At 50.9% G+C, this 26,312-nt stretch overlaps 1 protein-coding gene across 1 annotated transcript; it reads left to right on the top strand.

Moving 5' to 3' along the window:
• Positions 1 to 1,033: 1,033 nt before the first annotated feature.
• On the top strand, positions 1,034 to 21,631 carry COLGALT1 (collagen beta(1-O)galactosyltransferase 1). Its single transcript, XM_074350460.1, has 12 exons — positions 1,034 to 1,436; positions 2,734 to 2,844; positions 3,598 to 3,715; positions 7,310 to 7,444; positions 8,611 to 8,815; positions 11,050 to 11,169; positions 16,849 to 16,925; positions 17,004 to 17,110; positions 17,367 to 17,499; positions 18,756 to 18,883; positions 19,613 to 19,819; positions 20,052 to 21,631. The coding sequence occupies exons 1-12, from the start codon at positions 1,174 to 1,176 to the stop codon at positions 20,317 to 20,319; spliced, it is 1,872 nt and encodes a 623-aa protein (XP_074206561.1). The 5' UTR covers positions 1,034 to 1,173; the 3' UTR covers positions 20,320 to 21,631.
• Positions 21,632 to 26,312: the final 4,681 nt, after the last annotated feature.

The following is a 26,312-nucleotide window of genomic DNA, read 5'->3' as shown; positions in this document are numbered from 1 at the left end:
TTAATTTGGTATCAAGTTTCCCAGCTGAGAATAGAGCTTTTATTGGCTTCCTTCTGCTTGCCAGAAAAGTCATCTGTCCACTGGAGGTTGGCAGCTTCTCCACATCACAAGTCTTCCAGCTGCTCTGGAGTAGGTTCCGGAGGGATTTCCCCAGTGTTTTTCTCAGTTCAGCTTTCAGAGAGGGAAATGCACACGCCATGGTTTCCTCTCATTCTGCCTGGGAATTTTCATCCTTCCCTGAGAGAATGAGACTTTCGTCACTTTTCCTGACTTTTGCCCTACTGTCCTTTGCCCACATTGAGGACACACTATCTGTGCCCTGAATTTTACTTAACAATATTGAGCCTCTCCCCCACCACTCACGTGAATATAGATTTGAGCATCATTCTTAAAACTTCATTTTTAAGAATGCCACGAAAATGATCAATTAGAAAATAGATTATTGGGTAACAATCTTCTTGTAGCATTTCTATGGGAACGCCCACTTGCCTCTGGAGCAAGTGCTCAGCACGTTCCATCTTCACATCAACTTTGCGGGGTCGTTATTTTACAGATAGACAAACTGAGGCCCACACAGCAAGCCCACGCGGGGGCTGGATTTGAAGCCAGGTCTGGGGACACAAGGGCCCGTGCGCTTAGTACCCAACAACCCCTGAGAACATCCCAGGGAGACTGAGAACTATCAGGTTGAAAACGAAAACTCATGCTGCAGCAGAGGAAACTGAGGCTCAGATCTTTCGAGTCCCAAACCAGATAGTAACTATTCAGGTGCGCCTGGTGACACAGCCAAGGTCTTAATGCAAATGTAAGTTGGACGGAAAATCAGTTGAGGAGTTGAGGGTCCCGGGAGCACTCGCCAAGAGGCAGGGCAGATTCTGAGCTCTGACACTTTCACAGCACAGACCAACGCTCCGCGTCTGGATGGAGGGAGTCGGGACCGGGCGTAACGGGCTGGCCAGCAGACTGACATTGCACTGGGCGGGTGGCTGCTGAGGGCTGGATGCACTTTGTGTCTTTAAGACCATTGGGAGGCGGGCCCAGACAGCTGACTCACGCCGGGAGCTCTCCTCCCCTTTAAGGCGCGCAGCAGGGGCGGGGCACCCCCGACGGCCCCTTTAAGGCGCTGTCCGCGTCTGCCGGCAGAAAAGCGGCTTAAAGGCGACGCGTGGCGCGATGGCGGAGGCCCCACGCGCGTGCTGGTGGCACTGGAGGCTGCTCCCGGCGCTGCTGCCGCTGCTGCTGTGGGCGCTGTCGGCTCCGTGGGGCCCGCCGGGCGCTGTCGCCTACTTCCCCGAAGAGCGCTGGAGCCCCGAGTCGCCGCTGCAGGCGCCGCGCGTGCTCATCGCACTGCTGGCGCGCAACGCGGCCCACGCGCTGCCCGCCACGCTGGGCGCGCTGGAGCGGCTGCGGCACCCGCGGGAGCGCACGGCACTCTGGTGAGCGCGGCGCCCACCGGCTCCGCATCCGGCCTGCTGCCCCCATCCCGGCGGGTCCGTGCCGCGCCCTGCCTGCTGTGTTGCCACCAGGCAGGGCCGGCCAGACCCACGCGTGCCCGCTGCCTGTTGTCCCCATCGGGCGGGCCAGACCCGCGGGCGTCTTCCTTCTTGCTTTCCCGCAGCCCCATTAGGACCGACCGGAACCGCGCTTTTGCCCGCTGTCCCCTTTAGGGTGGGTGGGGCCGCTGCCCTGCTTTCTGGCCCGCCATTAGCATATCGGCGACCATGCGTGCCGCTCTGTCTGGAACTAACCCCCAACCCACTAGGGAGCACACACAGCTTCAAAAAAGGGAAGCCTGAGGGCCTCCCCCTTCCACCCCGCCCTGGAGCGTTGCCGTGGCCCACATCACACTTACACTAACTGAAAGTCTTTCCGCTCCTGCTGCTGTATGGATCCCCGACCACCGCCTGAATCAGAACCCCTGCCTTCTGACTGGAGTTGGGGTCGGGACTGTACAGGACGGGTGACAGAGAAGGGAAAGTAGATCCTTCCTGGAAGCCGAATGGGGCAGGGCCATGAACAAATCTGACTGGTGACTTCTTGCCTCCTGCTTCACTTTCCGCAACTGGAAAATGGGGTTATTAATATAATTCTGGTTGGATTTGTCTCTTAAGATGAACCAGTTAATGAGTGTGAAGCCCTTGTGCCTGGCATCAGTGACCAGAGCTGTAGTTATTATTATCATTATTGTTGTTAATTATTGTTATGACTACTATCCTGGTTGTTGACTCAACAATTCATTTGGGAGAATAGCTCTCGGCTGCGTAGTCAAACTAGATTCCTAAATATTCCCCTTTCCTCAATCCTGGATAATCCAAGCACACAGGTGGTGCTTAAGAAATGTTTGTTGAATGAATGAATGACCACAGCCCACTCTGAGGTGGTTTAGCTCATAGGAGAGAATCATGGAAGGCAGGGCAGGGCTGTATGACATATATTTTTATTAAATCACACATATTTAGTACCAAACATTGTTATAAGATCCTAGATGCTCCCTAGTACCATATCATCTAAATGTGTTTTTACAAAATTAGCTCACTTAATCCCCTCTATAGCCCAGTGAAGTGGGCTGTGTCCTCACCCTGTGTTACAGATGGGAAAACTGGGGCATGGAGCAGGGAAGCATCTGTCTTATCCCGGGCTATGCAGCTGAGACATGGGATCCCTTGTGGTCTCCCTGCCGCCTGTCTTGCCTCCGTCTCCCTAACTTCACTGACAGTCCCGCTCCATTTGCAGGGTGGCCACGGACCACAACTCAGACAAAACATCAGCAGTGCTTCGGGAATGGCTGGTGGCCGTGAAGAGTTTGTACCACTCTGTAGAGTGGCGGCCAGCCGAGGAACCCAGGTGAGCATCAGGCCTTGCCCTGACCCCCGCCCCCAGTTGGGCTCGACTATACCCCTGCTCACGCACTCTCCATGTCTCCCCATCATCCTGGGACAGACCCCATCCCCCAGCCCCTGATGTTCCAGCCCCACTCTGCAGCCTTAAGCCCGGGCTCTGACGACTCTGACCCCACCTCATCTTCACCAATGGGCCGTAATCCTCACTCCGGACCTTTGCCCCCACCGTTGGCTCCACTGGGAATTCCTTCACTCCCTGGTCTTTCTGGTGGACGCCCACTGCTTTGTTCCCTGTCTCACTCAGCCCCAGCACCAGCTCTGCTGCTTAGCTACCCCATGAGCCCCAGGCAATGTGGACTCTTGTTTCCTTTCACTCTTTCAGAATTTATTTCTGTTCCCACCCACTGCCCAGATCAGGTTAGGAGTCTGGGAGGACAAGCTTTAAGTTTTCTTCTGCTCTGTATCTTCTTTCCCAGTGGCTCCCCCTCGCCCTTGGGGATGTCCTTGCAAGGCAGTAGAGGCCCCTTCCCCCTTCTCCAAACTTTCTTCCTCTCTGGGCTTTTGCACATGCCTTGCCCCCTACTGGGAACAGACCTCCCTCCTCCTGTTTTCTCCTTGCTTCCCAGCCTTCAGATCCAGCTTATACCTCCCCTCCTCCAGGAAGCCCTCTCTGACTAACTCACATGCAGCCAGCTTGGGCCCTCTCTGGGCTCCCACAGTGCCCTGGGCTTCCCACATCATAGCTGCCTCTCCACAGGTCCTACCCAGACGAGGAGGGCCCCAAACACTGGTCTGACTCACGCTATGAGCACGTCATGAAGTTGCGCCAGGCAGCCCTGAAATCAGCCAGGGACATGTGGGCCGATTACATTCTGGTGAGTTTCTCAGCCAGCCAGCCCATGGATCCCAGCAGAACGTCTGGGGTGTCCAAGGGAAGGCGGAGCAGTGGGATATGGAGACCAGCCTTAACCCCATTTTCCAGTGGGGAAAACTAAAGCTCTGAGAGAGGGAGTGAGTTGTCAGAGGTGACACAACTGGTTAGTAGAGGAGCTGGGATTTGATCCCGGGTCACCTGGGCTCTTAATCATCAAGAGGAAACGGGCTTTTGTGTCCCAAGCCAACCCCTGTGGTTGGACACTTGGGTCACTTCCACTTTGATCACCACCACCAGTGATGCAAGATCTCAGCGCGGGTCACCCTGAGAAGCAGGAGGATTGAGGCAGGGGCATGGGGATGTTAGCGACACTGAGATGCTGAGCCCTGACTTTCACTTCCTCCTCCTGGGCCCCTGGGGAGAAGGGGCCGGTTGAGGTTTGGAAACAATAATTTTGGGATACGTGCCCACAGGTCATGAGTCTTCTGTGGGCTCCATCAACAAGTCCCCTTGACCTGGGCGTGGGGAGGGCATTGACAGCTGGGCGTGGCTTCAGGTGGGCCTGGCTCACCATGGAGGTCGAAAGCCTGCCACCTCTGCCTTTGTGGTCCAGTTGTCATTGTCGCTTCTCTTTATAAGATCATCAGTTGTTGGATATAGGGCCTGCCCTAATCTAGTGTGACCCCGGGTTAATTTACATCTTAATTACATCAGTAAAGACCCTATTTCTAAATAAGGTCAGTCACAGGCACCAGGGGTTAGGATTTCAACATGTCTTTTGTGGGCAGGACTACCATTCGGCCCACAACAGATGGCATCACCAGGGGAAGGGAACGAGTGAGCCAGGGTCGGAGCTGCCCTTAGGAGGAGGCCCTAACAGAGATCAGAAGGAGCGAAGGAGCTAGCCTTACTAGGGGCTGGGGACCAGTGTCAGAGGCAGAGGGAAAAGATCAGGGAGCCAGCTTGGGGCATTCAAGGACTAGCGAGGAGGCCAGCATAGCCAGAGTGGAGCAATGGAGGGGGAGATGCTGAAGTGGTGGGTGGGGACCAGACTCTGCAGGCTGAGGGAGGGATGTGGCTTTTACTCCGAGGGTAATGGGGAGCCATGGAGGGTGTGTGAGCCTGGAAGGACTCAGTTCTGATTCTGGATTTTCAGAAGCTCCTGTTGCTGCTGTGGGGCGCAGGGCCTGTCAGGGGCAGCAGGAGGCCAGGGTGGGAGTCTGGATGGAGCTGTGGGTTCCAGATGCATTCTGAGGCCAAGAGGACAGGCCCTGCTGGATGTGTGGGTACCAGAAGGACCTCATACCCTGGCCTGAGCCCTGTGGGGAGGACAGAGCCATTTCCTGGGAGGAGGAAGGATGGAACAGGCTCCTCCTGGGAATCCTGTTGGTGCCTTCTCAGAGCGTTTTCTAGATGGTAAAGTGGAGACTTAGAGAGGAAACTGACAGCCTATTGGGTGAGGGCTCAGAACCGGTGAAGCACAGAGGTGGGTCTAGAACCTCCCAGAACCATCCGGCCCAGGGCCACCTTGTCTGCCTCCTTGGGTTTTGCTTTCATGGTTGGAGATTGGCTGGTTTTCACTTTCTTCCCTCAGCAAACCTGGGTGGAACTCTAGGGTTTGGTTCACAACTCAAAGCAGCTTTTGACACACTGATCTATTTTTGTAACCGGGGACTTTGGAAATCCATATTGGAATGTGAAATTGTCTGGTGTTTTAAAATTATGATTAAGAAGACCTCTTTTTTTCTCTTTTTATGAACGCGGTGGGTGTTACTTGTAAGAAAATAGATGAGAAACAATAAGAAGCTTAGAAAAGGGAAAAAAAAGAGAAAACGACCCAAACCTTGTAATCTTACCTCTCAGAGAGACTCAGGCTTTGGCTGTGCTTTTTAATTGAGGTACAACTCACATAACATAAAATTAGCCGTTTCAAAGTGTACAGTTCAGCGACACTTAGTATGTTCATTGTGTTTTACAACCACTTCTATCTGGTTCCAAAACTAATTTCCATCAGCCTGAAAGGACACCCAGTGCCCATGAGCAGTGACTCCCTGTTCCCCTCCCCAACCCCTGACAACCACCAATCTGCTTTCTTTCCCTGTGGATTTGCCTATTCTGGACCTTTTACCTAAACAGGATCGTACACTGTGTGGTCTGACTTCTTTCACTCAGCCTGATGTTTTCAGAGTTCATCTGTGTAATAGCGTGTGTCAGGGCGTCACTCCTCTTTATGGCTGAATAGTACTCCATTGTGTGGTTGGACCTACATTTTGTTTTTCCATTCATCTGTTGGTGGCCACTTAGGTTGTTTCCACCACTTGGCTTCTGTGGATAATGCTGCTTTAAACATGATGGTCGAGTCTCTGATTCCAGTTCTCATGGTCGGTACCTGGGGTGGAATTGCTGTAATTCAGTGTTTCACTTTCTGAGGAACTGCCAGCCTGTTCTGGCTGTTTTCACTGCATGTATATTCCTAGGTCACAAATTGAAATGTCCACAGGGACGGGGCGGGGATCATAACATGACTGCAGGGCTTGTCCCAAGGGGCAGCCACCTCCCGCCTCCAGCTGGGGCTTGCAGGATGAGAAAGCCATTCCCCTGGAGAAGGCTGGAATTCTAGCTTTTGCTATTGTTTATGGCAAGTGATTCAAACGTTTCTCAAAACCCTGCATGGGTAGCAGAAAGCCTATCTATGGGCCAGACGCATTAAAAAAAAAAAGAACCCGCCTCCTGATAGTTCTGTGATATATCTTGCCCCATGTGTTTTCACATCCCAGTAGACAGGAACATCCTTACTTAGTGGTTTGCTGTGGCACTATTTTCAGTTGTTGCGGCTCATCCTGCAGCAGGACAGGGCGAGAATTTCTCTGGCTAATTCTCCACTGCTAGATTCCAGGGTCATTCCTCATTTGTATGATGAATAGCCCAGCTGTGAATATCCTGGGGTGGCCTTTCTAGAAGGTGTTGGTGACACACAGTTTGAAGGGACCAGCAGGCATCTCCTACCATGATGACCTGGTTCATGGGTTGGGGAATTTCTTTCCAGGCTGCAGCAAACAAGTTATTTTTTTTTTAACCCTAACATTCAAGGTATTAAAGAGAGAGAGGGGAAAAAAGCCTTATTAAAGAGCCCATCTTTATGAATTTTTATTGGCAGTTAACTCACATAGGAAAAGGTGTGTTCCTCCTGGTCCCTCCCCGCAGAGGTAGATTCCGCCCCAGCCATCCTCCTCACTCAACCAGCACTGCCCGTCTTAAAAGTTCCCACAAATGGAGCCACACATGGTGCGTCTGGTGTCATTTCTGGTGCCTCACCAGCGCTCTGTCTGTGGGATTGAGGAACCCACGTGTATTGCTGTGTGGTCCGTCCCTTCTCTTGCCATGCAGTGTATTTCATTGTGTGAATGTAACCCCACCGGTTACTAAGGGCAGAGCTGTCCGTTGAGGAGCCAGGTGGCATCCTGGGTCGCATGTGCTATTCCAGGTTCCCCAGAGCCCCAGGACTCTTGCCTCTGCCCCAGCTGTTCCAAGCTGTGGCCTAGCCCGGTTTACTCCGGTGGTGGCCCATGCTGACCATGTGTTGGGTGTTTTGCAGTTTGTAGACGCGGACAACCTGATCCTCAACCCTGACATGCTGACCCTGCTCATCGCTGAAAACAAGACGGTGGTGGCCCCCATGCTGGATTCCCGGGCTGCGTACTCCAACTTCTGGTGTGGGATGACTTCCCAGGTCAGGGGGCTGCCAGGGTAGGGCAGGGGCCTGAGGGTGGTGGGGGCTGAGCCGAGCAGGTCAGGGCTGGGGCTGGAGTCTAACTTCTCATCTCACTGCCTCCTTGTGAACATTAAATAAACACCATTGTGCTAATCCTTAAAGAGCCCCTAGAGATGGGATCTCCATTGTGTGCTCTTCCTTCCTAATCCCTCCCATCTTCACCCCTGTTACTGAGGCAGAAACACAGAGAGGAAGGGACTTCCCTAAGCAAACATAGCTAGGGGTGGTGGTACCAGGACGGGGCTTCAGACATGGCTTCAGGCAGATGTGCAAACAACATTCCTCTTCTATGCCTTGGAAGGCTTCACTTTCAGACTCCTGGGGAATGATCCCAGTAGCATTCAGCCAAAGTCCACTCTGATTGAGCCTTGTCCAGTCTCCTCCTACTCCTGAACCAATTACTGAAGCCAGGAAAATGCCAGGCTCTGATTATCCCACCCCAGGGTTGAGGGTGGGGTTGCAGGCAAAGCCAAGGGGAGTGACGGGTGAGTGCTGGAGCGGGGCTGTGCCAGGGGAAGGGGGCTGGGTGGCTAGAGCCTGGACGCTGACCCAATCTGTCTCTTCTTATCTTTTTGTTTTGAATTGATGTGTAATTCACAAAATATAAAATTCACCATTTTAAAGTGAATAATTCAGTGGTTTCTATATTTTTAGTTTTGTCATCTTATATGCTAAAAATTCCAATTTGTAAAGGCTATGAGAAAGAGAGAGGACAACTCTAGATTGTTCCAGAAGCTTTTAAAACCTGTCTTCTAAAAGACCCCCCCCCCCCACTTATTGGAAGTCACGCTTCTGATGTTTAATTTTTAAAATCAAAAAATCTCAAATGTCCAGTCCCTTTTTCAGCTTTTTAATTTCTTTTCTCAAATGCTGCCTTTCTGATCAGAAGTGTTGAGCTGGGTCCGCGAGTTACTTTCCCTGTGTTTCTCTGCCATTGCACAGCGACTGAGGCTCTAGGGTTGGAGACTGGCCTTGCCCAGGGCCCCGTGCTCAGGGAATGCCCACTGCACCCAGAAGCTGGCACTCAGGCCTTACTCTCCAGGTGTTCCATGCCTCCCATTGACCCGGGCCTCCAGCTTCACTTTTGGGAACCCCCATGCAGAACTCCGCCCCTCTCCTCACAGGGCTACTACAAGCGCACACCCGCCTACATCCCCATCCGCAAGCGGGACCGCCGGGGCTGCTTTGCAGTTCCCATGGTGCACTCAACCTTCCTGATTGACCTGCGGAAGGCGGCATCCAGGAACTTGGCATTCTACCCTCCCCATCCCGACTACACCTGGTCCTTCGATGACATCATTGTTTTTGCCTTCTCCTGCAAACAGGCAGGTGAGCCCACGGGATTTGCCATCACGGGATGTCTGTCTGGTTGTTTGGGACCAGTGCTGGGCCCACAGAAACTTCATAGTACCAGAACTGCAGGCTGCAGGGATGACTTCAGGTGTAGCTGTATCCAGGTGTTCAAATGATGTCCCCAGGACCCATTGTCTCTCCAGCCGTGGCTTTGCTGGGTGGCTTCACTCCCCAGGTCTTTAAGATCTACTTATTGAAGATTACTTCCATCTTGATATTTTCCTGTAGTCTCCCAATTATCTGTAGTTGAGCATAATTGTTTCCTAATTGTATAATTAGAGGGAAAAAACTTTAAAGAGAAAGAAAATAATAGCCATATATTGAACTGTCATTTATTTTAAACCACAGGTCAACAAACTATGGCCTATGGGCCAAATCTGGCTCACCATCTGTTTTCATACGGCCATGAGCTAAGAATGTCTTTTGGGTTCCTGGACCCAGTTCCTGTCTCTGTGTTCTTGGCAGGTTGGGGGTGGGGGAGGGTGTTCCCCATACCAGCAAGCAATTCTCAGACACCAGCAGGGTATCTGAGAATTCGCCTCAATTCTAACTCCATTCTGACTCTTATCTACTAGGAGATAGCATCAGATTCCACAAATTAAAGGCTCAGTCCTACAAAACTGCCCCCTCCTCCCAACTTCAGATGCCGATGCCGGTCACAGGTCCAGGTTCTCATCTGTGATTCTGAGCAAATGGCTGTAAGTCAGAAGTTTCCGTGACTCCTTCCTTGGGTTCTACTAAATTGCTAGAGCAGCTCACAGAACTCAGGAAACCCATTTACTCACTAGATGACTGTTTATTATAAAAGGATATAACTCAGGAACAACTCGAAGGAAGAGATGCACAGGGCAAGATGTGTGGGAAGGGGTACGGAGCTTCTGTGCCCTCCGTGGGCATGTTGTTAAGCTCCCAGCACTTCCACGTGGTTACCAACCCAGAAATTCTCCAAATCCCATCCTTTTGGGTATTTATGGAGGCTTTGTGACATAGGCACAGTTGATCAACTCATTGGCCATTGGTGATTGATCAGCCTCCAGCCCTCTCCCCTCCCCAGAGGTCAGGGGTGTGGGACTGAAAGTTTCAACCCTCTAATCTCCTGGTTGATTCTCCTGACAACCAACCCCCATCTTTAGTGTGTTCCAAAAGTCACCTTACTAACATAAGAAGCACCGTTCAGCTCTCATCACTTAGGAAATTCCAAGGATTTTGGGAGCTGTGAGCCAAGAACTGTGGATAAAGACCAAATATATATGAGAAATAAGCTACAATATCACAGAATGGTTTTCCCAGTTTTAAATGGTTAGAAAAAAATGAAAAGAAGAACAGTATCTTGTGATACCTGAAAATTACATGAAATTCAAATTTCAGTGCCCGTAGATGAAGTTTTATTGGTACTCAGCTATGCCTACTAATTTAAGTATCATTTATGGCTGTGTTCACATTCCCAAGGCAGAACTGAGTCATTGAGACAGAACTGTTTGGCCCACAAGCCTAAATATTTACCAGCTGGCCCTTTCATGAAAATTATTTTCATTGAGTTTTTCACTTGGAAAAAAGATCCACACTCATAAAAATTGAAGCCATTTGGAAAAGGGCACACACAGACAGAGGTAACGTTACTAACTTTTTGTCCAGCTGCATCTCCTTTTTGTGCATAAATGTGTATCTTTAAAAAAATTAATTTCTTCTAATTGAAGTATAGTTGATTTACAATGTTGTGTTAGTTTCAGATGTACAGCAAAGTGATTCATATATATATATGTATGTATATTCTTTTTCAGATTCTTTTCCATTGTAGGTTATTATAGGATATTTAATATAGTTCCCTGTGCTACACAATAGGTTCTTGTTGTTTGTCTCTATTATATACAGTAATGTGTAAATGATAAACATGCATCTTTGCCATTCACCTGCTGTTTTGAGATTTGCTTTTTCATGGAATCCTGCAGGGACTGAGTCAGTACCAGTGCCAGACATTTGTTAACAGTTATGGAGTTTTTTTTATCATCCTGCCTGGCACTGTGAACCCCTGTTCTGGCTCCAGTTCCCAGGTGAAACACTGAGGGATCTCTGCCGGTTGCTGGGAACAGCTGGACCCATTTATGCTCCGGCCCCACACTGGGATGTGAGACTCATGCTGCTGTTTGGAGGTTGCCTCTGCTTCCTTATTGCTCTGTTTGTAATTTCAATTGTTGTTTCCTTGGCCCCAGAGGTCCAGATGTACGTCTGCAACAAAGAGGTGTACGGCTTCCTGCCGGTGCCGCTGCGGGCACACAGCACCCTCCAGGACGAGGCCGAGAGCTTCATGCACGTGCAGCTGGAAGTCATGGGTGAGACTGCCTGTTCCACCCTGGGAGGGCTGGGTCGCCTCCCTTTTCCTGCTGTCTTGCATCTATCAATGAACCGTGACTGAGTGCCTGCTGGGTGCCAGTCTCTTTGCCGGGAACTGGAAACCTGGCCTGAACAGGTGGACAGTTGTCCCTGCTCTGACAGAGTTCTGGCTTGCAAGCAACTGTGCACAGTATGCTTGGGGAAGTCAGGGTGGGCTTTCCAGCAGATGTGGTGTTAAGATGTAGGCTGAATAGAAGTTCACCAGAAGAATGATTGCAGCCAGAGGGAGCAGCACGTGCAAAACCCAGGAGGCTGGAGGGGCTGTGAACTCAGGAGACAGGCGAGGTCAGCATGGCAGAAGTGGGGCTGCTGAGTGGGCAGGGCTGGTAGGCAGAGCCAGGGCAGGGGCCTCAGACACTGGGCTGAGGAGCGGGCCTTTTCCCCAGAGCCAGTCACAGCCAGAGTGGGTGTGGGAGCAGGGAGGACCTCAAGTGTCACTGATGCCACTTCATGTGCATGGCAGCCTCTGGGACACAGCCACTTCGGCCCTTTTCCTTATCCATGCCGTGCCAAACCCCAGCCCCACAATTGTTTGTTTAATATTCAGCTTAAAAGGACACTTTTTTCACTTGAATACTTTTATGCTATTCTGTTCTGTTCTATTCTATTCGTTTTATTCTGTTTTATTTTATTTAAATGGAGGTACTGGGGATTGAACCCAGGACCCTGTGCATGCTAAGCATGTGCTCTACCGCTGAGCTATACCCTGCCCCCCTCCATTTATTTTAAAAAGGAAACTACATATTTTTTTTTTACTAAAGTTGCAAGCTCATGTCTTCCTAATACATATACAAATAAATCCATAAACTATTAAACTAGCAGCTGTCCCTGTGATGGTCCCTGAGATGGACTGAGTGCACAGGGCTCAGCTGCCATTGAGGTTGTCTGAAGAGGGGGCTTCTCCTGCCCTGGGTGAGGGTCTCCGGAGCAACCGGATGGTGGTACAGCGTCCTCTTCTTTGGGGGCCTGGCCCTGGGCTGACCACCCACATCCCTGTGAAGGCCTGTGAAGCAGCACGGCCATCCCTCCCACTGCACAAACAAGAGAAGCTTGGAGACCCAGGCTTCTGCCCTGGGGCTCAGTTTCCCACTCTTCTCTGTTTCTAGAGGGCTCTGCCTATGGCTCCCCCTTGTGGCTGAAGATAAAATGACACCCTTCCCTCTTGGTTTTGAGGGGGCTTTGGGGGCCTTTTGAGGTGACATTTGGAAACTGCAAGGCCACCAGGGTGAAGACCCCCCCATGACACCCACGTGTCTGTTGCATGTAGATGCCCGGGCCCAGCCCAGCAACCCCACCAGGCCATAGTCACAAGAGGTGGGTTTCTGCTTGTTGCCAACTCCCACGGGCGACTGGACCCTGAGAGGCCTCTCCATGGTTGTTGTGGTTTTCTCCTCATTTAAATTTTCACGTGTATTTCAGTTGTTATTTCTGGTCAGGAAGCCATGCTGCTGTTATAAACTCAAACACACAGGCATGAATATTTTCCCGTTTCTCAAGGGCCAGAGCAAAGCCCATAACACAGACAGAAGGAGGGTCTGGAGGTTCCAGATATCTGTGTAGATCCTTCCTTTACACTCCAAGAGCAAACCGCCTTTCCTCTCCACCTGCATGTCGGTTCCTGGTCCCCAGCAGTGCATGTGATTTTTCATGCGTTCAAAACCCTTTCATATGATGAAATCTCAAACTTACCGAAAAACTCAGAGCGATGCCCTCTGCGTATGGGGAATCCAGCAACTTGCTCCCTTCCCTACCTGCTCACGACCTGTGGGGTGTCTTTCCCAGTCAGCCCTGTAAACCCAGCTGAGGATTTATCTTCTTCTTTGAGTTTCAGCACTCACAGTAGTGACAGGTCATGTGTGTGCAACCTGCTGATTGTTTGTATTTTTTGTGTATTATTTTTTGAAATTGGAGTATTGTGGATTTACAATTAGTTTCAGGTGTACAGCATAGTGACTCAATTACATATATATATATATATATATATATATATATATATATATATATATATATATATATACACACACACACACACACACACACACACACACACACACATACTTTTTCATTATAGGTCATTACAAGATAGTGAATATAGTTCCCTACGCTGTACAGTAGGGCCTTGTTGTTTGTCTTGATTGTTTGTAAATCCTTGTCTCCAGACACAGGCCAGACCCTGGCCCTCCCCGGGGCCCCCCACTGCCCTGATTCCACCAGCTGACGGGTCGTTCCCGTCTTGCGCTTCACGTCCCTGGCATCGCACAGCGTGCTGCTCTAGTGCAGGGTCTTCCGCTCAGCATCCCCGTCTGCGCTGTGCTGCTGTGTGTGACTGTGGCTTGTCCCCTTGTCTTGCTGCATGATATTCTGCGTAGATGTTCAGCCATAGATTTATTCACTCTTGGCTGTGTCATATGTCACTTTACCGGTCTTCTCCTGTGGGGCATGGAGGGCACTTCCTGTTTTTCTCAGCATTGCCTTGAGTTTCCCATGCACTCTTGTGAGAGAGTTCTAGACCTGCGTCAGTGGGTGCAAAGTTAGGAAATATCCACAAGATTTCCCGTACTTCTTAAGACCAGTTGCAAAATCATGGGTCTCTAAGACCATGCTCAGGTTTGATGATTTACTAGAAGGACTCAGAACTCACTGGAAGCTGTTATATTCACAGTTACAGTTTATCATAGCAAAAGGATTCAAATTAAAATCAAAGGGTAAAGGTGCCTGGGGCAGCATCCAGGAGAGTTTCAAGCAAAGAGCTTCCAGTTGTCCCTTCCCGGTGGAGTCACGTGGACAAGTGCTTGCTTCTCCCAGCACGAGTGTGTGACAACACACATGGTGTACTGCCAACCAGGGATGCTCCCTGAGCCTCTACGTCCAGGGTTTTCACTGGGACTCACACATGCAGACACAGCAGACTGCCGCGTGGCTGACCTCCATCTCCAGCCTTTGCAGCTGATACCAAGTAGCCCAAGACCCCCACTCTAAATCATACTGCTGGCATAGATACCCAGTGTGGCCCAAGGCCTGAGATAAACAAAGACACTTTCCAGGTAGGACATTCCAAGGGCTTCAACGTCCCTGGAGCTAGAAGCAAAAGCCAGACCCCTCTCTCTTTTTTTCAGTTGAAGTTTAGTTGATGTACAATGTTGTATTACTTTCTGATGTACAGCATAGTGATTCAGTTTTTTTTATATATATCTATCTCTATGTATATATGTATATGTATATATATTCTTTTTTCATTATGGGTTGTTACAAGATATTGAATATAGTTCCCTGTGCTATACATTAGGACCTTGTTGTTTATCTATTTATATATAGTAATATATATCTGTTAATCCCAGACTCTTAATTTATTCCTCCCCCATCTTTCCCCTTTGGTAACCGTAAGTTTGTTTTCTACGTCTGTGAGTCTGTTTCTGTTTTGTAAATAAGTTCATTTGTGTCATTTTTTAAGATTACATATATAAGTGATATATGATACTTGTCTTTCTCTATCTGACTTACTTCACTTAGTATGCTAATTTCTAGATCCACTCATGTTGCTACAAATTATTTCATTATTTTTTATAGCTGAGTAGTATTCCATTGTATAAATATGTCAATCATCTTTACCCAGTCATCTGTCGGTGGACATTTAGGTTGCTTCCATGTCTTGGCTATTGTAAATGGTGCTGCTGTGAACATTGGGGTGCATGTATCTTTTTGAATTAGAATTTTCTCTGGATATATGCCCAGGAGTGGGATTGCTGGATCATAGGGTAACTCTATTTTTAGTTTTTTAAGGAATCTCCATACTGTTTTCCACAGTGGCTGCACCAAATTACATTCCCACCAACAGTCTAGGAGGGTTCCCTTTACTCCACCTTCTCTGGCATTTATCATTTGTGGATGTTTTAATGATGGCCATTCTGACTGGTGTGAGGTGATACCTCAGTGTAATTTTGATTTTCATTTTTCTGATAATTAGCAATATTAAACATCTTTTCATGTGCCGGTTAGGCCAGACCTCTCTTGGGTCAAGTTCAATTCTTCACCTGACGGTGGGTCTAGGGGAGTTACATTTTTAGAATCGTTGTGCCATGGCTCTCTGGAGAGGCTGCACTGTGTTGCTCCTTCTGGACCCTAATATGCTCCATTTTCCCAGAACTGGTAAGAAAGGGTGACAAGACCCCCAGCCTGCACAAGCAGGTCCTTTCACCCTCCACACCCCAAGGGGGCAGGCAGAGACTGAGAGAGAGAGGGAAAGGGCATCTGGGATTTGAACCTGGGGCCTCAGCTCTCAAAGCCTTGCTCTTGGGTCCCAGGCTCCCCTGAGGAGGGAAGGGGGTGGTCAGGAGCTGTGAAGGGCCCTGGATAGGAGGAAAGCCCCAGTGACAGCGTCCCTGGGGAAGGCCCAGGTGGCGAGGTGGGAGGGGCCAGGTTGGCTCTGGGCCTCACCCAGGCCTCTCCCAGACAGAGGGGCCTGTGTCTGTTCTGCTAGCTCACACGGGGCCTTTGTTCTTGGGGAGACGGATGCCACACTCACCATCATGCTGGGCTTTTCTGGGCCAGCCTGGCAGACAGCCTGGAGCCTCACCAGGTCATAGCCCCCTGTGGATCTGATCCTTCTGTGGGAAGCCATCAGAGAAGTGCCCAGACAGGGCCCGGGGATGTGGTCTGAGCACTGTGCACAGCATCTAAAAGAGGAGCAGTCACGACCACCCTGAAATTCCTGGCGTACCTTGGCTGGTAGACATGTCCCTCCAGGCACGTGGCCGTCTTCTCCCTGTGTGTCTTCACACTGTCTTCCTTCTTTGTGTGTCTCTGTATCCAAATGACCCATTTTTATAAGGGCCCCGGTCATATTGATTAGGGCCCACCCTACACTGACCTCATTTGAATTTGATCACCTCTGTGAAGGTCCTATTTCTAAATAAAGGCACATTCTCAGGCACTGGGAGTCAGGACGCCAACATAGCTTTTCGGGGAGGACACAGTTTAACCCATAACAATGTGTGATTTCATCTTTTCATGAAATAAACGGTGTTTATTAGCCTATTTTACAAACGAGGAAAGTCACTTCTTTGCTCATTCTGTGAGCGTGTACCCAGCTCTGTGTCTGGTGCTGCGGAGCCAGTGTGAGTGGACAGACCCGGTATCCATTCAAGCTCATGGGAGATGGTCAGGGAGCCGGAGAGTTAGGAGAGCAGGGTGAGGCTTTGATGGAAGCCCAGGCGCTGTGGGGGCCCAGAGGAGCTAACTGACTCAGCCTGGGGAGGTCAGGAGACTTCTCTGCCCTCCCCACCCCAAGAAGGCAACTTAGCTAAGAACTCAGGCAGGAGGAGGACGGCAGAAGGAAGGGTGTTTCAGCAAAGGTCCGGCGTGTGCAAAGGTCCGGAGGTAGGAATGGGTGATGGGGTGAGTCCAGAGTAGGGCCGACAGACAGAGTGAGTAGGAAGTGGAGGAGAGAGACTAACACTGACATTGTGGGTGGGGCTGGATCAGACAGGGTCTCCAGCACAGGCTAAGAAGTGACAGGGTGACAGGAAACCATGCTGGGGCTGGGGAGGCGACATTGGGAAGAGGCTGGAGCCTCCCACCCAGTGACCCCAGTGACCCCTTGGCATCTCTCTGCCCGGCAGTGAAGCACCCACCGGTGGAGCCCTCGCAGTTCATCTCGGTGCCCACCAAGACCCCCGACAAGATGGGCTTTGATGAGGTGGGCCGGGCTTTCCTGGGAGGTGAGGATGGGGGCAGGGGCCAGCCCAGAGGGTCCAACCGAGGCTCTGGGCCACAGGTCTTCATGATCAACCTGAAGCGGCGGCAGGACCGGCGGGAACGCATGCTGCGGGCGCTGCAGGAGCAGGAGATCGAGTGCCGGCTGGTGGAGGCTGTGGATGGCAAGTGAGTCTGGGCCCGGTGGGGGAGGGGCGGCTCCGTGTGTGGGTGTAGACCACGCTGGTGGGGGTGCTGGAGGGACTGGGAGTCTGACCCTGCCAGGGGTGCTGGCAGGTCTGCGCATGCGCGTAATCCACGCCCTGGCAGGCCTGGCCATGTTGGGTCCCTGCGGGGATGCCAGTGGTGAAAGAGGGAGGGGAGCACTAATGGTGGAATCCCAGGCAGAAAGCATCTTCCACTGACCCCCTCCTTCCTCGTGCAGAGCCATGAACACCAGCCAGGTGGAGGCACTGGGCATCCAGATGCTGCCCGGTTACCGGGACCCCTATCACGGGCGGCCCCTCACCAAGGGCGAGCTGGGCTGCTTCCTCAGCCACTATAACATCTGGAAGGAGGTGGGTCCTGCAAGGGGGCAGGGCCCTCCTCCGCCTACTTAACAGCTCGTGTGAGGGAATCGCCGGCATCCCAGGCAGGCTTCCAGAAATGCAGCAGGACACAGGGCCTGACTTCAGTGAATGCATCACCTGAAGCCTGGAGGGGGCAGCTGCTGTCCTTCCCCTGTGCAGATGTGGAGACCGAGTCTGGGGAGCCATGAACCTGGCTTTCAAAAGAGGTGGGGTCCAAGGCTGCTTCAGGCCCGGCCACTGTCAAATACCTAGAGCCTGGGCTCCATGCTCAAAGCTTACTAGTAGGAATAACAGCCATGTTGACGTTAACTAATGCAGACCCCACCTGGTTGTACCTCATTAGCCCCAGAGGCTCATCAGATACCTTTGGAGGGAGAGACTGTGATGGGCAAGGATGCCAGGCTGGGATTTGAACCTGGGACTATCAGGCGTGAGGCTAGATGGGGAATTTGGCATTTGAGGTGACAGGTGCCCAGCCAGGTTGCCCTCCTTTTCTGAGAATCATCATGGAGGGTGTGGGGCAGAGGTTGTGGTGTCCAGGTGGCCCTGGAGCCAGGGGGTACTTCGGTTCAAGTCTAGCCCTGCCTCTGAGAGGGGTGAGCTCTGTGAACAAGGAAGTCACTTCCCAATCTGAGGCTATTTCCCCAGATGATGGAGTCACAGCTTCACGGTCAGTTGTGAAGATGCTCAGGTTAATTCATCCAGGGAATATTTGCCAAGCACTTAATTTGAGCCTCGCCTAGTGCTGGTGCTGGGGACACACAACAGCCACCCAGACAGACCCAGCCCCCACAGGGGGCCCACAGTCCTGGGAAGTAGGGAGTCTGATGATAAACCACAGAGAAATGAACAATGAAATAAGTGAGAGACACCTACTTGAGAGGCCCCAGGGTTATGAATTACCCTTAACTAGCAGCTTTGGCTGATGGTCATGGAGGACCTCTTGGGTGGGTGACATTTGAGTTGAGGCCTGAAGGGTGAGAGGGAGTCTGCCCGCTACTGTCTGGGGGGAGGGTGCTCTGTGTCAAAGGCACGGCACAGGCTCAGGCCCTGGGGTGGGAAGGAGCAGCTGGGCTGAGGCTGCCAGGCGGCAGGGAGGAGGCTTTGGCCGGGAGATAGATCCGAACTTGGAGGGGGCAGTGTTTGCTTTTCTTCTGGTGCCCCAGAGCTTTTTAGCAGAACTGACTTCAGGGGCACGCCTGGCCTTGGTTTCTCTAAGATCTCAGTGGGTCCTCTCCTGTCAGGTTGTGGACCGTGGGCTGCAGAAATCACTCGTGTTTGAGGACGATTTGCGCTTCGAGATCTTCTTCAAGAGGCGCCTGATGAACCTTATGCGGGATGTGGAGCGGGAGGATCTGGACTGGGACCTCATGTGAGTGGGGCCTGGGTGGGGCCAGAACTCAGCGGTGTGGCCTAGAGCCTCTAGGTCTGAGGGCCTTTGCAGGTTAATAGGGAGCTTGGCAGGAGGACTTATTCTTGCCTTGGAAGTCTAGGGACCTGGCAAAAGCTGCAGGCTCCTTCAGGCTTGGAGCCTGTAGGGGTGGAAAGTATGGCTGAGATTTGACCAGGAAGCCTGTGGGCGTGGCTAAGGAATTTGGGGGCGTGGTCTGGGGTGGGTGTGTTCGTGGCTTGGGAGTGAGGCCAGAAGCCTTGGGGCTTGATGAAGCTCAGACTCAGGACTGTGCTAGTAATATGAATAGTCACTGCACCCCTTCCTTCCTGACCACTCGCCATATCCCCTCACCTTCCTGCCTGCCCCCCAGCTCTCAACCCACAGCAGCTTCCCTCTCAGCCCTGGTCTCCTGCCTGTGGCCCAGCCTCAGAGAATGTCCAGGCATCCTGCCCTCCCCAGCTGCAGGATCCTGCCCACATCCTCCTGAGGGCCCTCAAAAAACCCACTCTCCTCCTTGCAGGCCCCCGACCCCTGTGGTCCTACTGTTCCCTGGTCTAGTCACACCAGCCTCCTCATTGCTCCAGATCCCCGCGCGACCCCCCGACCAGGGCCTGACGGGCTCACTCCATCCCTGACTTTCTGGGTTAGCATTCTTGGGCGGGCGGGCAAGCGGAAGGAAGGTGACGGACCCTCCATCCTGCACCCCAGCTACGTGGGCCGGAAGCGGATGCAGGTGGAGCAACCCGAGAAGGCTGTGCCCCACGTGAGGAACCTGGTAGAGGCCGACTACTCGTACTGGACACTGGCCTACGTGATCTCCCTGCAAGGCGCCCGCAAGCTGCTGGCTGCTGGGCCGCTCTCCAAGATGCTGCCTGTAGACGAGTTCCTGCCGGTCATGTTCGACAAGCACCCAGTGTGAGCGGGGCTCGCGGGGGCAGGCGGGCTGGACTCTGGCTGTGTAGATGTCCTGGGAGGAGGCGAGAGGCTCGCGGCTCCCGGGGAGGTGTCTTTTCCTCTGCTCGCTTCTTCCTTCATGTGTCCCGCCACCGCCCACTGCTGTCTCCATCTGTCCCTCCGCCGCCCACTTCTCCCTCCATCTGGCCCTTCCCCTGACCCACTGCTGCCCCCGCGCCCTCCTCCCCTGCAGGTCCGAGTACAAGGCCCACTTCTCTCCCCGCGACCTGCGTGCCTTCTCCGTGGAGCCCCTGCTCATCTACCCGACGCACTACACGGGGGACGATGGATACGTGAGCGACACGGAGACCTCGGTCGTGTGGAACAACGAGCATGTCAAGACCGACTGGGACCGGGCCAAATCGCAGAAGATGCGGGAGCAGCAGGCCCTGAGCCGCGAGGCCAAGAACTCAGATGTGCTCCAGTCCCCGCTGGACAGCGCTGCCCGGGACGAGCTCTGAGAGCTCTGAGGGGCGGTGGCCCAGAAGCCAAAGCAGCCATCACAGGCTGGCCGGGGACAGCGGGGCCCTTGTGGATCCCCGGCAGGCCGCAGAGGACTCCCCTCACAGCGCGGTATCCAGCCGGCTCTTGCTCAGCAGTCACCTGCACGCAGGCAGCATTAATGGAGCTCCTACTGTATGCCAGGAACAGGTGGATTGGGTGGGAACAATTCATCTCCTTGCACGCCCTTCATGTGTTCCGGCAGTGAATGAGGCATAATTATTCCCTCCATCAGTGATTGATCCAGTCATCACGCATTATTGATCCCCCATCAAGAATCAGGCATTAGCGATCCCCATTCACTGTTTGAATTCATTTGAGTATTTATTGAGTTCCTGCTGTATGCTGGGCACCATCCTGGGCTCTGGGAACATTGAGATCAAGTTTCTTCCATTTCTCCAAATACATATTGAGTACCCACTGTGCCTGGTACTCAAGACACAAAAGTTATTATTGACTCGGTGCACCTATGGAGTGCCTGCTGTGTGCTGGGAGCTGAGCTTGGTGCTAGAGATGAAGATAAACAAGGTGCTTTTCACTCTTTAATTGGTTTCTCCCCACACACATCCAGAGAGCACCTCCTGTGTGCCAGGCCCTTGGGACACAAAACAGGATGACAGCTGTTCCATCAGCGTGTGATCACCCACAGGTGTGCTGGGCCACAGAGATGAACTAGATGAGTCCTTTCACTTCTTCACGCAGTAAGCATTTATTGGGTACCTACTGTGTGCCTGACCTCACAGACTCCCGGTGGGGTTGTCAGAATTGGTTTCCTCATCCCCTGCCCCTTTCACACAAGCTGTGTGCAGACAACATCCCCAGAGGTGGCTCTTTCCTCCCCAGGGGCAGCCATGAGTTCCAGCAACCACATGTCCTCGTGTAAGCCCCCCTAGATCCAGCCCCCCTGGAGGGGGTGAGGGGTGAAGCTTCGGGCAGGGTCTCCCACGCTCACCTCTGGTCCCAGTTGCTTGACCGCCCTGCCCTGCATCTCAGGTGTGGTTTCTGCCTGCTTGATGGCTTTCCTCTGTCCAAGCTTCTGGTGGGATCATGTGTTTGGGGCTTGGTGTGGGCTGAGCTGCACTGGGGCACTACCCCCAGCCTGGGCAGGACATCCCTTAGAACAGGCTGGAGGACTCACTGTGCCTTCAGCCTGAAACGAATGTCGGAGCTGGCCAGCAGTGCTTCACTCTCTGAAGGATAACTGCTGTCCAGGTCTGGTCCTGGATAACTTGCTTATTTTTGTATTAAATGTTCCTGGTTGGTTTTCACGTACATCCGTGTTGTCTTCTTGGTCTGATGCTCTGCGCACTACCTGTGCCCTGCCTACACGCCCCTGCCTCCCCGCCCCATTCAGGCCAAGATGTGCAAGGAAACCAGGTGCTGGAGAGAAGCCAGCTGGTGGAGGGAGTGTGGGGTGAGGATGGAGTGACAGCCCAGTGTCCCAGCCTGCCCCAGAAAACATCCCCAAAATAGCCCAGGGACGACAGATGGTCAGCCTCTATCCTGCGGGGTCAATTGCAGGATTGTCTCAGATGACAGAATGAGGAAAGGGGCTATCATAGTTTGGAGTCCCCAGAAAACAGACCTCACGATGAGTGCTTCAGTGATCCAAGAAGCAACTCCAGGAAGCTCGGATGGGGGCTGGCCCATGAGGCAGAGGAAAGCCGCCCTGCAGGGGGCGCCAGTGAGCAATTAATGGCAACACTTGGGGACCTCCAGGGACAGCCTAGAGCACACACTTCTGAGTGGTCCCACCTCAGGGGTGAGGGAGAGGGGCATTTATCTACTATGCCCAACAGCATTTGAATTTCCTGGGTCAAATACCTAAGGATTCTCAGGATTCTTAAACCCTTAGGGTAAAATCCGAGGCTTTTACAAAATAACAGATGGTGTGTGATCCTTATGAAGAAATGAGAACAAACAGCTTAGCAAACCGAAAAAGCAAATTTAAATCCCACATACTCAGAGACAACAACTCTTAACATTTTGGAAAAATCTTTCAGTCTGACCCATTTGCATGGTACAAATACATATACGTGTTTTTAAAAGCAGATTCATGTTGCATAAACTCAGCTACAACATGCTTTTTTTTTCTTCCACATAACACATTTAAATTTCATAAACGGATCAATATTGTACCTGTTTTTCCAGCAATTTTCTTTTTAAATTTAACACCGTATTGTGGACATCCTAATCCACGCAGATGGCTACCAGCTCTTTTTGGATCGTTACACACAATGTACTGTAGTCAGGGTGGACTAGCGTTTACTTGACATTCCTGATTTAAGACTATCACAACCTGGCAGTGAACAACAGCATTATATATCTTTCCTACTGGAAGTTTTTATTTCAGTTGATTCAGTTGCTACGGGTGGGATCACTGGGCTAACAGAAAGGCGCACTTGAAGCTTCTGTAGAGGCTGCCATATTTACTCTTCTTGTTAAACCCTAACTATTGATCATGTCTCTACCAGGGTGGATGATCTGAGTTTATTAACCAGTCCCCTCTCATAGAACATTGCAGTGCTTTCTCATGTGTCACAATTACATGTGATGTTTCCAAATCTTATTTTAACCTAGTGGATCTCAACTGGGGATGATTTTGTCCCTCCGGGACATTTGGCCATATCTGGAGACGTTTCTGATTGTCATGAGGGAGTGGGAGCTACTGGCATCTAGTGGACAGACGCTAAACACCCTGCAGTGCACAGGGTGTCCCCGTAACGAAGAATGATCTGACCCCAAAAGTCCACAGTGCCGAGGTGGAAAATCCCTACACCCAATTCTCTAGAAGGGTCTTCTTCGTGGCATAAGGTGAAGTTTCCTTTGCTACGAAATGTTTCTGATTAAAACATAGATTCTCAGGCTCTACCTCCAGACAGAAGATGTCAGAAGCTTGGAGGTGGTACCCAGGGATCTGAGTTTTATTTCGATGCCCCCACCCAGTTATCTAACTCTGAGATCTCCTTTGTTCTCCGAATCTCTGGGAGGACCACTTCCTTCGTTCTAGAACATTCCTAGTGGAATGACTCCACAGAACAGAACTGGTGAGAATAGGGTGCTGCCTTTGCCTCCGTCACTCCAACTGCTTTTTTTTTCCCTTGGTGGGGGGAGGTAATTAGGTTTATTTATTTTTAATTATTTTCTTTTAAATAATTAAAAACCCAGGACCTCATGCATGCTAAGCATGCGCTCTACCACTTAAGCTATACCCCCCACCACCACCACAATTGCTTTTCAGTGCCCTCCAACCTTGTGACTGAACAAGGGAATTTGGCTTCCAAGATTTCCGATGCTTCCATGCCTGGCTACTGGCAGACTTAAAAGGAAGCAAAACCAAGACAGCTCCAGTTCCTTCTGCCTTCCAAACTCCCCCGGGGCTCCCCAGGGCACCTCTGGCCGGTGGACCCGAGCACATGTGCAGCTGCAGGGACGTCTCGGAGCATGGTTGCCACTTTGCAGCCTCCGTCCAGAAAGGGGTTGGGTAGGGGCAGGGCCAGACGTCAACCCACCACTCCCCTTCATTAATGACTCTACGTTGTGGTGTTGGTGAGAATGAGTGTGTAATTTCAGGGTGCATAATCACAGAAACCAGTCTGTGTAATTGCAGGGTTAGGAGCAGAGTAATTATAATGCAATGTAACAAATTATGTAATGAAATGTGATCTTACAGAGATCATGAATCACGTAATTGTGTTACACCCTCCAGGAACTACGTGTGCATCTTGTTGGTGTTCTCTGGGTGATCCTGCCTTGCGGCAGGTGTCGAGATGAAGAGGCCTGGGTAAATGCAGGGTGGTATTATAGCAGTTGAAGGGAGGATGGGGTAAAAGCTGGGCTGGAGGATTCAAGGGAGAATGGAGGATGGGATGGGCATACGGATGGTGCTAGAATTTTGCCCAAGGTTGGGAGAAGTTGGGAGAAACAGGAGGGGAAATTGAAAGCAACTCCTTTGCCCTTTGCCTGTTTGCTATTTCTGTTCCCTTCTATCCTTGAAAGAACCTAATTATAGGAACGAGATCACTAGGCAAGTCAACCTAACTCCTGACTTATGTTCCCCTGAAAGCACACTATTCAGGTTCCTAACCCATTGGTTCTTTCCCTAGATTAAAAGAAGTAAAAATGAAGAATTAAATAGTTAAAGGATGACTAGCTCTCTAGCCCCAACAGCCCTCTTAGCAATACGGCAGGCAGATCACACGGGCAAGATAACATCTGAAGAGAGAGTCGGCCAGTTTGCATGCAATGGAGAATGATGCAGAGACCAACATCTTGCCTTGATGATTCATTGAGATTCTTCCCCGCTTTTTCCCTTTTAAAAACTGTCATGGCTGCACAGAATCTTTGGAAATGGTCTCAGGATATGAGTCCACTTTCTACCCAGATTGCCAACTTTTCTGATTAAAGTATCTTTCCTTTCTATTGACACTTGCCTCTCAATTATTGGCTTTTGAGAGGTGAGCAGCTGAACTTGAGTTTGCTAACACTACCTTGTTGTCTTCCTGTCAAAATTTTTAAAACTGAAGTATAGTTGATTTACAATGTTGTATTAGTTTCAGGTGTACAGCCAAGTGATTCAGTTTGCTGAATATATATATACACACATACTTTTTCAGATTCTTTTCCATTGTAGGTTATTGCAAGATATTGAATATAGTTCCCTCTGCTACCCAGTAAGTCCTGATTGTTTATCTATTTTATCTATAGTAGCATGTATCTGTTAATCCCAAACCCCTAACTGACCCTTCTCCACCCCCTTTCATCTTATTTCTGATCTCAGATTGTGCTATATTATCATTCAGTCCCAATGCATTTGTTTCAGCAGAAAAAGCAGACAAAAATGCTATAGGCTCAAAACCCAAATCCTCATCATAAGCCTCAGGGTCAGGGCAGCAATTTGAAACCACAGGGAGTATGACCATATTTAGGGAACCTCCAAAATGGTGCCCAATCTTCTCTGCCTGGTCTTCAAGCCCCTGTGTAGTCTCTTCCCCTTGATGTGGGCTGTACATAATGACTCCCTTCTACCCAACAGATTATGGCAAAAATAATCAGAAACCACTTCCAAGATTAGGCTACAAAAGATTGGGACCTCTGTCTTCCTCTTTCTGATGAAACCAGCTGCCATGCTGTGAGCTGCCCTGTGGAGAAACTGAGGACAGCCCCCAGCTGACAGCCAGTGAAGAGAGCCATTCTGCCAACAACCACATGAGTGAACTGGGAGGCAGCTCCTCCCACAATTAAGCTTTTGCAGCTTTGGCCAACATCTTGATTGCAGCCAGCATGAGACTTTGAGGCAGAGCATGAGATGATAAATATTTGTTGTCCTAAATTGCTATGTTTGGGCAATTTGTTGCACAGCAATAGGTAACTAATACAGTAGCCATTCCAGTGTGGAGCAAGGACAATGAACATAGGTGACGCTGGGGACTGTTTACCCAGGAGCCACCATTTTGCTTCATGGGCTGGGTAGCCTGGTGGGAGATGGGAACCAGCCCTAAAGGTGAGCCTTGATTGGTCTACACAGACTATGGTGACCCATCTCCCTTCTCAGTGATTGGTTTAGGTGTTGGCATGTGACCAAGTTTTGGCCCATGATTTGCAAAAGGGGACTTCTGGAAAACTTCACCTGATAAGAAGAAATGTAGATGGATGGAGTTTTGGAGCTTTGGCAGCCATCCTGGGACTGAGAAAAAGGCCAGTAGAGACAGAGAAAAGACAGTAAGCTCTGTCCAAACTTGGGCCTGCCTAGCTAGCCCTCCTTTTAAAGGTATGATTTGGTTTTGTTCATGTGGCTTCTGCGTACATCCTATTGGCTAGAGATTGTCACATGACTGCATGTATGCAAGGGAGGCTGGAAATGTAGCCTTTGGTTGGCTAGCTATGCCCACAAATAAAGCTCCTATTGTTATACTAAGGAAGGGATGAAAAAAGTGTTGAGGGGGAATTTTAA

The sequence above is a fragment of the Camelus bactrianus genome, chromosome 22 (genome assembly GCF_048773025.1).
Source record: "Camelus bactrianus isolate YW-2024 breed Bactrian camel chromosome 22, ASM4877302v1, whole genome shotgun sequence".
Lineage (NCBI taxonomy): Eukaryota > Metazoa > Chordata > Mammalia > Artiodactyla > Camelidae > Camelus > Camelus bactrianus.
The sequence above is the reverse complement of the archived record's forward strand: the minus strand, read 5'-3'. Positions and strand labels throughout refer to the sequence as shown.

Bases quoted from the DNA above. Each gene is read 5' to 3' on its own strand.
- COLGALT1 (XM_074350460.1), top strand. From the start codon at position 1,174: ATGGCGGAGGCCCCACGCGCGTGCTGGTGGCACTGGAGGCTGCTCCCG. The intron at 17,500-18,755 runs GTGGGTCCTGCA...CTCTCCTGTCAG, and splicing joins ACTATAACATCTGGAAGGAG to GTTGTGGACCGTGGGCTGCA. The intron at 18,884-19,612 runs GTGAGTGGGGCC...CCTGCACCCCAG, and splicing joins GATCTGGACTGGGACCTCAT to CTACGTGGGCCGGAAGCGGA.